Source organism: Thalia democratica, chromosome 9 (assembly GCF_965202585.1).
Source record: "Thalia democratica chromosome 9, ktThaDemo2.hap1.1, whole genome shotgun sequence".
Taxonomy (NCBI): Eukaryota; Metazoa; Chordata; class Thaliacea; order Salpida; family Salpidae; genus Thalia; species Thalia democratica.
The window spans coordinates 29,927,702-29,942,054 of NC_139173.1; the positions used below are offsets into that span (position 1 = coordinate 29,927,702).

Below are 14,353 nucleotides of genomic sequence, written 5' to 3' on the forward strand. Positions count from 1 at the left end.
AATATAAATTTAAGCGTTTGCTAACAAAGATGCGAGCAAAACAAGTTCACTGGAATATATAATAATAACAAGTTAAACACATTTCTTGATTTTCATAGCTCTGTTGAAGTATGTTTACCCGCCCAAGCAGAAACATGTGTTAGTGTAATAAAGAATACTGTTTAAATTGTGATTATTATATCTAAAAGAGAAATTCAGCATTTTATATTCTATTTAAAGTCATCTATAGTTTATTTAAGCCAGTGGTTTTCAAAGTGTGCACCAGTGCATACAAAATTTTGTGTGCATGAATTGTAACTTGCAAAATTATCACACTAGATATTCTAGAGTTGATGATGAAAAGCAAAAAAAAAGTCTTAGGGGTTTTTATAGAAGTTTTAAAACTTATACTAGATATTATGGAGTTGATGATGAAGTGAAAAAAAAGGATCTATGGTTGTTTTTTGAGAAGTTTTTGGGAAACTCTCTCATAAATATTAAGGAAAATTCGAAACTTATAATAGATATTCGCACATTGGGGTACACAGAAGTTTAATTTTACAATTTAGGGTTCTTAGATTTTGATTAGCTTGAAGACTTGTTCCTTAATACCTTTTTATGTGTCATTCTATAGGATTTTGGTCTTGTAATGAGAAATTAATATTTTTAAGTAAAATTTTTCAACAAAAAAGTGTTATATAATATTTATTTCCTATCTTATGAAAATTTCAATGTTAAAAATTATTGAAGTTTCCAGAATCTTATATGATTTTAATTTAAAACTGTTTGGATGGTGTTTTAGGGGTCTTAATGAAATCTTTGAAAACTCTCTGAGTTGAATCTTGCAAGATATTCACCTAGTGGTGACACATATACAAAAAACAGATACAGTTTATTATTGAGTATCAAATTTTAGGTTTTAAGCCTAAACTTTCAAATTCCAGATTTTTGAATATAAAATGGTTATCCTGTTTTGTAAAAAATCCCCTTCCAAACCTAGACTCTTAGCTAGCTTACTTAAACCCTATAACTTTACTTATATACTCATAACTACCACTCCCCCCCTATAGCTAACTTTTTTTTGTATCTTTTGAGTTTTGATCTTACAAGTTCAACTATATTATTTTATTTTTCATTGCACTTAAAGTACTATTAACTAACCACCAAGCAGACATGGTATAATCAAGATGGCAGTTAAATACAGCTGTTTTAATTGTAAACACGCGCTTTAAAGCTCTATAGTAAATTGAGAGAAATTTGGAGAAATAAAAGAAACTAAAGTGAAAAGTGAGTGGTACGCTGGAGCGCGCTCGAGTTATTCTCTTCATTTAAGAACTTTACAAATAGACGCAAAGTTTTAGCGCAAAAGTGAGAGAGCTAGAAGAAAAAAGAAATTTATATGCCAAAATCGTACGCTTGAGTAATTCACTTAATTTTAAAACTTTAATAATGCATGTTAATTTTTTAAGTTTTAACTAACTTTCACGTCTTGTCTTATATTTCTAAAGTCAAAATTTTTTTTTGTTCCTGCAAAAATTTTATTAAAGTGATAAACTACATAAGTGTTTAATTTACAATTTACTTACTTATTTTAACAATTTTTTTTCTTATGAAAATTTTTATCAAAAATTTATTTGTTTATATACCTTAAATTTTTATTAAATGAAAAAAAATAAGGTCAGTTTAACTGGTTTGTTAAAGATTTAAGCTTAATTTACTTTTTTAAACTAAATTAAAAATATTTTCTGCTATAAGTTTTATAACAATCTAATTATACTAAAGCTTTTGCAGTAAGAATATTCGCAGCTAAAAATGTTAACTTAGTGAAAAGATATTTTATTAGATAATAATGACTATGATATAAAGCAAAGACTGAAATTGTACATTTAAAGGAATTCATGTTAAACTACTTTAATTTGTTTCATAAAACAAAACTTTATTTAAGAGAAAAAAATCTAAAAGGTTACTAGTATTACTTATTTCATTTATCTTTAAGTTTTAAACCATTTTCAATGTTTAATTTGTAAGTATAGTTAACTACAAAGTAATTTATTTTTGTAAGTTGCTTATGTACTTCTAGGTTTATTCATTTAATTCAAGTTTCAAAGTTTGTGAAAAAATAAAAACTAGGATATATTGTAATTAAAAAAATTATACAAACCTTCGACACTACAAAATATTATACTAATACAAGCTATATACTCTACATACTTTTTTGATATATATATAAAGAGCTTGGATTAATTTTATATGTTTATTAATAAAAGAACAAGTGCATAACATAAGGGCAGTTTACAGCACTATGACTTAAACTAATTTGTATTGCAATAACTAGCAGTTATGGCAATTTAAAAAAAATCTATATTGGTAAATAAAGAAAATTGTTTAAAAAAAAAGCTGAATTGAAGTAAAAATGTTTTGTTTAAAAACCTAAAATTTTAAATAAAAATTTTAAAAAATACAAAAGTTAATACGGAAATTTAAAAAAACAATTTTAAGTATTAAAAAATACTTAATAAAAACTAAGAAAATGAGAAATTTTAAAGTTTGTTAGGCAAAAGAAATTTAGCATAATACTCATATGATAATAAATTAGCGCGATTAACGGTTGGATTATTATTGAACTTATTATTGTTACTACAAAAAATGTAAAAAAGTACAAATAGTCTAAGAAATTTTAGCAATTAATGTACAAAACTTTGTAAATAAACAAATTTGAAATTTTTGAATAAAATACAGTCACAACAAATTTAAACAGTAGAATGCTTTAACAGTCACTCAAGTAAAAGTGTTTTTAAAATAGTGAATTGACTTTAAATGAAAAGCATTTTTTTTTTTTTGAAAAAAATTAACTGCTTTTTAACACGCAAAAATTTTGTTGAAATTTTATATTACATTGTTTGCTGCAAACATTGTCAAATTTGAAGGTTTAAATTTGCTGTACTCTTCGTTTGTCAAGATTTCATTGACATCTTGGCTTCTTGGTTTGTACAAACTAGACTTACCAACTTCTTCTATTAATGTATCTAAAAGTGGAAATTTGTCACAGCATAACTCCATTCTTTTGCAGGTTGATCTGAGAAAAATAGATTTTATTATAATTTTGGGTAATAATTGGCTTAAGAATGTAAAAAGTAATTGTAGGAATTTTTTATTACTAATGTTTGAATTGAACCTTTGAATGAAAAAGAGTAATTTATAAACCATACATTGAGTTATAATTTTGTACTTTACCAATATTATATTTATGATAAAAATATTCAACAAACAGATTAACACTATACTTTACTTTATCTAAAAAGACAACAACCTATATAATATTTAAATAATAAGCAAACGCCAAGCTTTTTAACCTTGTACAAATAGTTTTAATTAGAATAAAAAATTTAAAAACCTACCTAAACTAAAATTTGTTAAAAAAGTTCTAGTAACTTTTACTAGTGATATATATTATTGAATTTTACTGATAATATACCGATAAATTTACCAAAAAAATGTTTCAATTCTTATTATGCATTTATTCTTCCCTTATATTTAAAATAAAAGAAAAACAATTATATAAAACAAATCGTTGTAATACAAAATATTAATTTAATTGGATTACATTAATAAAAACAAGTTATTAATAGGGCCTTTATGTCTCCTATAATAAAATATGTTTTTTAAAAGTAAAAATCAAAATGATAAGGTTTGTTGAATAATAACAAAACAAAATTCAAAAATTTCTTGTTTCAAGGATCCGGGTACACAAAAAGACCTCTCGGTCATCGAGTTGCATACCCAACTTTAACTAAAATTAAATAATCTAAATAATGATTAAAAACTTTACAGTTTAAATTACACATTAAAATTTCATTTCTATGAAATAAATAGTTTAAAATAAAAAGACATAAATCCAAATACATTAAATTTTTACTTACCTAATAATCATTAAGGAGTTTAACAAAATATGGCCCATATTAGATTGTCTATTGTTTTTCGAGATATTCATCAAGGAAAAGTCTCGCTCGATTTGCGCGTTACTAAAAGGTATCGTTTGTAGTTTCATCATTAACTCCTTAAGTTCTTGGTATTCAACGCGAACACTGCTCCAAAAGTTAACGTTTGTTGATTTATCTGTTAAGAATAAACTGATAACTTTTTATGTACATGATCAATTGTAAGTGTACTCTTACAATAATAAATCATGTTTTTATTTTATCAGAACTTAGTTTTCGGTAGATTTACAATGTTTACTAAATTACAAAACTTGTTTAACATTAACACTGAAAATTTTAATTTATATTTAAGTAGTAGGTTACTATTGTTATTTTCCTTTAGCTTACCGATACTTGTTTGATGACGTCCATGCAAACTTTTGTATTGAAGTGAGATAGTATCTCCTTCAAACAATTTTTTAATTTTTGGATGTTCTAAAAACTTCTCAATATCCGGCATCCGTCTATTTAAGGCCTTTAAAAAATTATAAGTTTTAATGATATTTAAATAAGTTATTTTATTTTTTGAAGATATATTTAATACCAACTAACATCGTTTACAACTTCATACTGTGCCATAAATTCAAGATTTTGCAGCATTCTTTTTTCCAATTCAATTATAAACACTACAACAAAACTTTGAAAAATATTTTTTACCTGTATTAAAACAATTAATTATAAAAATGTTGGAATTATAGGAAAATTAGTTACAGATTAGAACCGTAGCGTGTCATTAACAGAAATTTTTTCACGTGTAATACACAACATTAAGTAAATTACTTAAGTAAAGTATGAGAATTTACTGAAAAAAAAAAACGATTATGTAAAAAATAAACACAGTTATTATAATAACTTGTATTTTGACTTAAAATTTTTTCAAGTAAAGTAAAAACAATTTCAGAAATTATTCTCATTAAACAAATCCTATTTAAAAAAAATCAATTAAGTTTAGTTGTTAATAAACCCAATTGACTAAACAACGTGAATTTTAATTAGTTTAACCTCTGCCTTCTTACTAATGGATAAATTTGCATAAACTTCGTTTACTTCTACATGAAAGATAGGTTCTTCCAAAAGGTTAGCTACAAAAAAAATGTAAATTTTAGTAACTACAACATAGTTTATATAGTAAAATAATAATTTAACAATTAATTTAATAAAAAAATAAAATATTGATAATAATTACTTATATCGTTTACTCTGTATAAAATCCAATCTAAATTTGAATCTACTAAATCTTTAACAAAATGTTAGTAATGTTTTGTTATAAGAACGTTATTGTACGTTTGTTTGCGTTACTAATTAAAAAATAATGTTTATTTACGCCAAAATGTTGTAGATATAAAATCAAACGAAACTTCAATATTAATAGCCTAAAATTAAAAATTATTCTTAGTTGCCTTGTGATCTAAATTAAGCTTACTTGAATTTGGTTGGTAAATGAGGTCTTTTAGATGCTGTATAAGTTTTGTTATTGCTAATCCAAACTTAAAAGGTTCTACTTTACTTTTTTGTAGAAGAATATTAACAGAATTTACCTGATGAATAAAAATAATTAATTATTACACTGTAAAAATTTAGTCTTGCTTTACATTTAATACTTACAGCTAAACTTGGCATGACTACAAAATAAGTAATTAAATATAAACATTTAAAATCAAATTAGAATGATTGAAATTAGTTATGTTATAGTGCTTAGGGTGTTAATTCATTATTAAGCAGATAATAGGTCTTAGAAACTAACTTTCTCTAAAATTTCGCCCATAAATTTAAAAACAAAATTTAATCTATTGCTATTTAGCATTTTTCGAATACTTTCAGCATGTAAATCGTTTCTTCTTCTTTCTGGCTAATATACAAACAAATGTTATAGGTAAGAATAAAAATTTCGATAACAAACATCATTACAGTTAATAAACACTAATACTTATAAAACAAGGCTCATTAACAAAGAAAGTTTTGTTTAAAAAGATATATATTCTTATTAAATCTATGTTAATTAATTTGTGCTTTTAAACATTTATTATATATCTTCTGATTATATATTTGATTTAATAAAATGTTACCTTAGTAAACATATGATTACTAAGTTTCAGGGCAGATTGAATTTTAAATTTATAGATATTTGTAAAAATATAATTGTAAAAATGCTAAATAATTTAAAACAGGATTGTTTTAAGTTTTATACTAATAATTTTTCTAATTATTAAAGCGTCTTGAAGTTTATAGTAATAGTTTAATACCTACTTCATTAAAAAAAGCTTTGAGTACTTCCCAATTCAATAAAATTCTTTCAATGCATGGAAAGTGTGATATCCATCTAGTTTTGCTTAAGGCTTTAAATTTTAACGTAATTTTACCCGTCATACACACACCTAAATTTTCAAAGTCACTTCTTCTTGTGTTAGATAACTTGAAGTAGTTAAACGTTTTCTTAATAAGCTCCTCAACCTTATTTAATTTAAAAGTATACACACTTTTATTCAACAACAATGGTTTTTTTTAATACAACATATTAAAATATAATAAAATATCATAAATAAATATAAAAAAACAACTTCGTAACTTGAATAAATGCAGCTTACTAAAATTCTCATTCAACAATTGAATTAATAATTTATATAAAATAGTTTTAATACTTACTTCATTAGGTATTGTAGCTTTGGTTGCATTTAAACATGCATTTTGCAAAGCATGATTTGTACAGGATATTGTTATAAGCCTGGGATTATCTTTTTTCAGAATTTGTCCTACTCCATTCTTAACTCCTGTCATGGAAGCAGCTCCGTCTGTACCTAAAAATATATTTACTAAGTTAAAAAAAAAAAAATATTTTTCTTAAATTATAAGACCAGTTTGTGCTTAAATTTATACTTTTCTTAAACAATTGAATAAAATCAAATTAAGTCTATTAATAAAGATAGATCATTGTAAGATATTAAAACTAGTTTATAAAAGTTAGCAAGAATACACAGAGAATAGCTGAAATAAACAAAAATTAACTTACTATTAATATCTAAATTTAAAATTAAAAACACGTTAGTAGTACATATTTAATAAATACATAACTAGAATACAAAAATGAAAAAAACAGTAACAGTTCATATATACTTACATATTGAAACTACATTTTTTAACTGAACATTATACATCTTTAAGACTCTTTTGAATGCGTTAGCAATAGATAACGCTGATTTGTCTCTTCCAAGGTCTTCGAGGTGTAAAAATGTAGATACTGAAGTTTTCTTTATTTTGCTTAGATAACAAATACTAACACCTGTGATTCAAACATAAAGCTTTCTAATTCTTTTTGTTATAAGTTTAATAACTGTAAAATTTTGAATGAAAAGAACTTATAATCTGTATACTTTGGAATAAAAAAAAATAAAAATATTTTAAAATTATCTGTTGGTAACTACTACTCATGCTTTTTTAATTAGATATCTAAGAAAGTTAAAAAATACCAAATATAGTCGAACTTTTAAGTACATAAAATCTGTGAAATTAAAGGACTACCACTTTGTTCTAGTGAAACAACTGAAGGTAGTAGAACAAAAGTTTAAGAAAGTATAGCTTTAATTGTAATTACAACCGCTGTATATAAAAGGAAAACTGTTATAATTATTTGAACATAAACTGCTTCCGGTTAACCACTCGGTATTTTTAAAATTTTTTCCAGGTTTTCTAAATTTCTTCCACGTTTTTAAAATTACACATATTAAGGTTTGTTTAAAGTTAATAGTTAAGTTTAATGTTAAAACTGTATTAAAGTGTATAAAAACATGGAAAAGGTACACAAAAGCTGCTTTATAAATGGTTCATTAATAAAAAAAATTGATGATGACAAAAAACTTTGAAAAATAGGGTATAATTTTCTATTCAAATCCAAATTTTATTACTATACAAGTAAAAATTATTGAAAATATCAGGTTTTTCAACGTCTTTTAAAGATTTATGTACAAAATTCCAGGTATTTTTATGCCTAAAATTTTAACTCCATGTTTTTCCTGGTTTCTAGGTGAAGTGGCAACCCTGCTCGTTAAAGCAACAAATTGCTAATTTATTCATTATTTTCTTTATTAATTAAAATTTTTGCTGTTTAATAAATATTATAATAATTAAATCATTCTCCTTATTAGAAAAATAAAATCAACAATATTTTGACATATTTCTTAAACTATTAAATAAAAGTCAACACAAAAATCTAATATATGTTAGAAATGAAACTGACTTAGTTTACTAGAACGAGTTTACTGTATAATTATTAAAAAAAATCATAGTAATTCTAGCTTTAATTTTATGTAAATTTTAATTTATTAACCTATTAAATTCTGTAAAATAAAAACTTTTTCCGTTAACTGTCATTAAACCTACTTACATCTGAGTAATCTAACAATGTCCAACTCATTGCATAACAAAATATTTTCTTTTACAGCTAACGTGTTACAAGAATTAATCTATATTAAAAAAATAAAACAAAGAACAATGTGTTTAAAGCTTATTTCATGTTTGAAATTTAAATTTAATAGGCTTTTTGTATTAAAATATTTTTATATTCAACAGAATGTATGTAAATAAATAACAAATTTAAACTTAATTAAATTAACAAAGCTTAAAAGTAATTTTCTTACCTAGAAAACTTTGTCCAGCAGTATCTGTACTCTCATCCAGATAGAAAGAACAATGCTTCACCATAAAATCAGTTATGATTAGTCTTCTGCAAATTGGTGCGAGAGTATTGCACAGAATCATTTTTGCTTTCCTCCTTTTAAGCGTTGCTGATTCGTGAGCTGTCCCAAGTGTCTTCATGACATCTATCTGGTGTTCGCCTGCTAGCAAGTTCCCGTGAAGAGCTTGTTGCAATGCTAACCGGACTTCTGTCTGGCGTACGTTTTCTTTAAGGAAATTGTTGAATTGCTGTTTAAAAGATTTTTCCATCCTAAACTGATTTATTGAGTTGTGGTTATTTGTGACTGGAGATGCGCGTTTATGTCGGTCAGAATAAGAATGAACTTTTAAGTTGCTCTTTTTTGCTTGTAGTTCTACATTGCACCACTTGCAATAAGCTTTAGTTTCACAATTTGTTGGAGCAATCCAATCTAATAAGTAAAACAGCATTACACATAGTTGACATAACAGATATAACTAATAAAACATTATACACTATTTATATTTGTTTATAAATAAGTTGTGTATCTAATATTTATTTTATTAATAAGTGAACAATTGAGATTTCAATGATTTAACAAAAACGTTTCACAATAAACTAAACAGTTTAATAGATGTAATAGTGTTGCCTTGTATTTTCAAATTTTTTTCAAAGTATTCCAAAATTCTTACAGAATTTTAAAAGTTCACAATTTTAATCTTTATTTGGTCGAAAATTAGGTTCAAAGTAAGATACTGTGTTAAATAGTATGACAACATTAAAAAGATACTTTAAACTTACAATAAATGTGTTGGTAGATAAAAAATTTTTAGATGAAGAAAAAAAAAATTATTTATATTATAAATTTTTGTGTCAAATCGAAAAATTAACTACTGACAATGCTTAAAATGTTAAAATTTCCAGGTTTTTTTTTTAATTTGAAGTTTTTCCGATTTTTTTTCAAAAATACAAACATTCCTGGTTTTTTTTTGGGTTAATTTGACAAATTATAGGCTTCCAGGTAAAGTGGCTAGCCTGATGTAAGCATCACAGTTCAACTTGAGCTAATTAAGTATGTATTTACTTTTAAAACGTGCTTTTTAAAGTTTTGTTTCACTACAAGATCAATAAATAACAATTTTTTTTTAATTTATTTATTCTCAATTAATAAAAGCTTTAGTTAAATCTATCTTATAAATCTAAGCTTACAAATGGGATAATAAATTTGCTTATAATAAAATTGTTATTTATATCACAACTTTTATCAAAAGTTTATATATAAATTTAATCAATGCAGTGAAATAATTCTTTTTTGAAATAAAAAAACTAAGTAGATCTGTCGAGTAATTAAATCAGTCAAAGCTAATCTTCTTAGCATTTATAAAATAGTAAATAAAAATTTTCTTTTTGTATTTGAAAGCAATATACTAAAAAATTTCATAAAGAATTCTTGATATTACCACAAACCATTTGTCAGAAAAATGTTTTTAATATTCAAATAAATGTATTTTATGACAAAAATTAAAATTTTTTTTTTTGTTTAACAAACAAAAATCATGATAATTTGTAAGGTGTAAAACCAAAAAATTGTTGTAAATAAATAATTTGCCCATCTCACCGCCTTATGGCCTCTATGAACCATTTTACTTAAATAATAAAATTAGAAATTCAATTTTTGTCTATGAAGCGAACTTTGTTTTATACTAACAAATTTTGGTTTTAATTTTATAATAAAATTAACAGTTTAATTTGTGTGTTGTTATTATAAAATGTATTTTAAGTATATTTATTTAAATAAAGTAGTCAAAGGTTAGTACTAAAGTAAAAAAAATGTCATGCTAAAGTATTGTTAATTATTAAATTATTAAAACAAAATGTTAATTTTTAGGTAAAAAGTGAATTGGAATTTTTGACTTTAGATGATAAATTTTTTTGTGCATATTTGAAATAAAATTACAAAAAATACTTTAAAAACTATTTAAAAATTTTTTTTTTTTCAAAAATTACAATGGAAAAATTAATTTAATTCTATAAAAACATGAGAACTTTCCTTTATAATATTTAATAAAAAAGCTCAGTATTAAAAAAAAATTGTTGTTGAATTCAAAATTGAAATACTCAAATGTGTATTCTTAAATACTACAAATTGTTAGAGATAAAAAAACCTTTTAACTCATAAACAGATTCCCAAGATTTCTGGTACCTCATCTTTTTAGGTGGTGGAAAATCTAAAGTTGGTAAATCTTCTTGGTCTGGAATTTCATCTAAAATAATTTCAACGGTTGTTACCTACGAAAACGTAACTGCTAAAGTAATGTGTTTAGTGTGTAACTTAATAACTATTTGTAAATCCAAGAAAAAAAAAACCATTAGAGACTTACCTTAACTACTACAGAATAGCATGGTTGCCACAAGTCAAGCTGAGAAATTTTTCCTGACTTTTACTGACTTTTTCCTGAAATTTTACTAAAGTTTTCCTGACTTTTTTCAAGATTTTTCTGACTTTTTACTATAATTTTACTAAAAAAGGCATTGAAAATTAAGTTATTTTGTAAAATTTAAGGAAAATTTTGCAATTTTAGTCTGACTTTAAAGAATTTTTAATTAACTTTTCACTAATCGAAGGCTTTGAAATAAAAGGAAATAAATAAATTTGAACTGACAATATCTGAGGTTTTTATAAATTTTTTTCCTGACTTTTTCCTGAATTTTTTCAAAAACCCCCCATTTTGACCTGAATTTTCCTGACTTTTGTCATTTTTCTTAGTTTTTCCTGATTACCTGAATTTTCCTGACTATGTGGCAACTCTGAGAATAGCCACCTGATTTATATTTAAATTTTTTACATGATTTCAAAAAATCTTCAAAAATACACATTTTAGAGTCTAGCTTTAGTTTAAAGTTAAATTTATTGTAATAAACTGTTTGGAATAGTACAAGGTTGCCACTCATGTTTATAAATTTTTCCTGGTTTTTCAAATCTCTACAAGGCTTTTAAAATTACATGTATTTTGGTTTATTTTCAGTTTAAAGTTATGTCTAATATAAAAAACTGTGTTAAATAATAAAAAAACATGGTATATGTACTATAAAGTTAATTAAAATGTGTATTATAACTAAAAAATTTTAATTGAAATCTTATTTATATGATAGTTTTATGTGTCAAGTTAAAATTGTACTACTTAACATGCTGAAATTGTTAAAAACTGAATGTTTTTCTAAGTCTTTGGTTAAAAATTTCTCAAATTCCAGGTTTTTTTTGCCTTAGTTGTTAAGTATCAGGTTTCCAGGTAAAAACAGATTTCCAGGTAAAGTGGCAACCCTGATAGCATAAGCCATTGAAAAATACTTAAGTTTATTGAAATGCGTTTTATGAAAAAAAGTTTTTTTTGCTGATAAAAAAAAACTTATTTATATGATAGATTTTTGAATCAAGTTAAATTTTATTACCGAACTATGTAAACTTGTTAAGAATTTCAGGTTTTTTAGGTTTATTGTTAAAAAATGTAGGTTTTTTTTAAATTATATCTAATTTCAGCTTTGCTAAGGTTTTAATTGCCTTAATTGTCAAAGTACAGAATTTTTAATTTCTAGGTAAAATAGCAACCCTATAGTTATTATCCACTCTTTAAACAATTTCCTGACTTTTTATTACAATTTTCCTGACTTTTCTAAATCAAATTACCAATTAAAACAAATAATATAATACACATTCAAACACTTGGAATTAATAAAGCCTTCAATTTTATATTTCAGTTTATCAATATTTATAAAATTAGTAGTAAATATTTTACCCTTATTTATGTAAAAAAATATTAAAAAACAACTATTCTACAATAAACTATAAATAATTAAACTTAACCATGAAGTTCACCTCTTTTATAATTTATTTTAAAAATTTAAACAATTTTGAAAAAATTATAATGAGGTAAATTATAAACATAAACTTATTACCCAAAACACTAAACCTAGTGTTTAATTAGAATGAAATTATTTATTTACTTAAACAAAAAACAATTCAATTCTAACATATGCTAGATAAACAAACTTATGTGTATTATCATTGTTTTACTAAAAAATGCTACAGATTATCAAACTGCTTACAAAAACTGTTTGTTCTAGTAGGATAGTTTAAAAAAATTTTAATAGAAACATTTTGCAGTTTTATAAAGGATATTCATTTAATTTTACCAGATGAAGGCATTAAGTAATTTTGTAAAATTCTTGGAAATAATTTTAATCACACTTTGAAGAATTTAAATTAATTTTTTACCATTCAAAGACTTGTTTTTGAATATAAGGAATTCAGTGAATTTAAACTGACAAAATCTGGTATTTTTTAATATTTAGTCAAACTTCCTGACTGTTTAAAAAAAAAACCTTACTATTGTTGTTATTTATCTTTTTTTTCTGCTTTTCCTGAGTTTTTTGACTTTTCCTGACCTTGTTTCAACTCTGCTTAATTTACAAAACTAGTTTTAAAAACCTTGAGTTTTACACTAAAACTTTCAAGTATAATATTTTTTTTAGATAAACTACCTAATTATAATAAAAAAAGACTAAATAAATTTGTCACATTAAAAATTTTAAATAGATTTAATCTAAGCAAATAGTAGTTTCAAGTTTGTAAACAAAAATAATAAATTATATTCAAATTACTTTTAAGTGAAATCTATGTCTTAATAAAATAATTTATAATGAATCTTAAAAAATTATAATAATCAAACTTTATTTTTAAGTTTAAAAATTCAAATAATTTGATAAAAGTAGGATATAAGAAAAAATAATTTGTCTATTGTATCTAATTTTTTGAAAAAAAAAATCAAGTAATAAATTAATTTAACATCGATTAGTTCCAAAGCTACAATGTTTTTAGTTTATTAACCATTTAAATAAGTGGAAGATACTTTTCTTTAATTTTTCTAACCAAACATTACCTACTACTACAAGGTTAAAAGGTAGTTATGATTAAATTAACAATAAAGTGAATAAAATTAACATTATGAAAATAAAAAACATAAACTTACATTTAAGGCATTCATACTTATAAAAACAATATGCTTTTAAATACGTTGGTGTAATTGAATATATGAAACTTTTATGTTCTCAACTTGTAAAATACAGCTTTTGCTTTCATAAGAAATTTTAATTCTATTGCCATGCTTTTTATTTTTTATTCTACTGCGGGGATTTTGTGCTCTGCGATTTAGCATCTCTGCCACCAAGCAACACTGTTTATTTATGAAAAAGAAATTATCTAAACACTTTCTAGAAAAATTAGGAACATGACTATTTAAATACTTTATGTAATGTATAATAGAATTTGTATTCTTAGTCTTTTTCAAAACCTTTGAGGATGTGCAAAGGTTTCTTTGCAAATCTGCACGTTGCAGCATTTAGTGTAGTATTCGCCAAGTATTCGATGTAATTTTGTTTCGGAGAATTCTCATATAAAGAGTCAAAGTTGGTCTAAAACAATGGTATGGGCGTCTTCCCTAAGGTCTGTAGTTTTGCAATTCAGTCTTTGATTTTTATTTTTTGACGTATTTTTTTTCAAAAATGACGTCACAAAAAAAAAAAAAAATCGTCATAAAAAATAGTTTCGGAGAATTCTCATATAAAGAGTCAAAGTTGGTCTTTAAAAATGGTATAGGCGTCTTTCTTAAGGTCTGTAGTTTTGCAATTCAGTCTTTGATTTTTAATTTTTGACGTATTTTTTTCAAAAATGACGTCACAAAAAAAAGTCATT

At 23.9% G+C, this 14,353-nt stretch overlaps 1 protein-coding gene and 1 long non-coding RNA gene across 2 annotated transcripts; both read right to left on the bottom strand.

Moving 5' to 3' along the window:
* Nucleotides 1–3,012: 3,012 nt before the first annotated feature.
* On the bottom strand, nucleotides 3,013–4,360 carry LOC145844181 (uncharacterized). The gene is made up of 3 exons (XR_014370274.1): nucleotides 4,305–4,360; nucleotides 3,900–4,095; nucleotides 3,013–3,055 (listed from the first exon to the last, which is right to left on the bottom strand). It is a non-coding gene; the product is annotated as an uncharacterized LOC145844181 (long non-coding RNA).
* A 1,393-nt stretch (nucleotides 4,361–5,753) lies between these two features.
* On the bottom strand, nucleotides 5,754–13,667 carry LOC145845170 (uncharacterized). Its single transcript, XM_082952592.1, has 6 exons — nucleotides 13,632–13,667; nucleotides 10,770–10,893; nucleotides 8,588–9,055; nucleotides 6,600–6,751; nucleotides 6,307–6,407; nucleotides 5,754–5,805 (listed from the first exon to the last, which is right to left on the bottom strand). The coding sequence occupies exons 1-6, from the start codon at nucleotides 13,644–13,646 to the stop codon at nucleotides 5,754–5,756; spliced, it is 912 nt and encodes a 303-aa protein (XP_082808718.1). The 5' UTR covers nucleotides 13,647–13,667.
* Nucleotides 13,668–14,353: the final 686 nt, after the last annotated feature.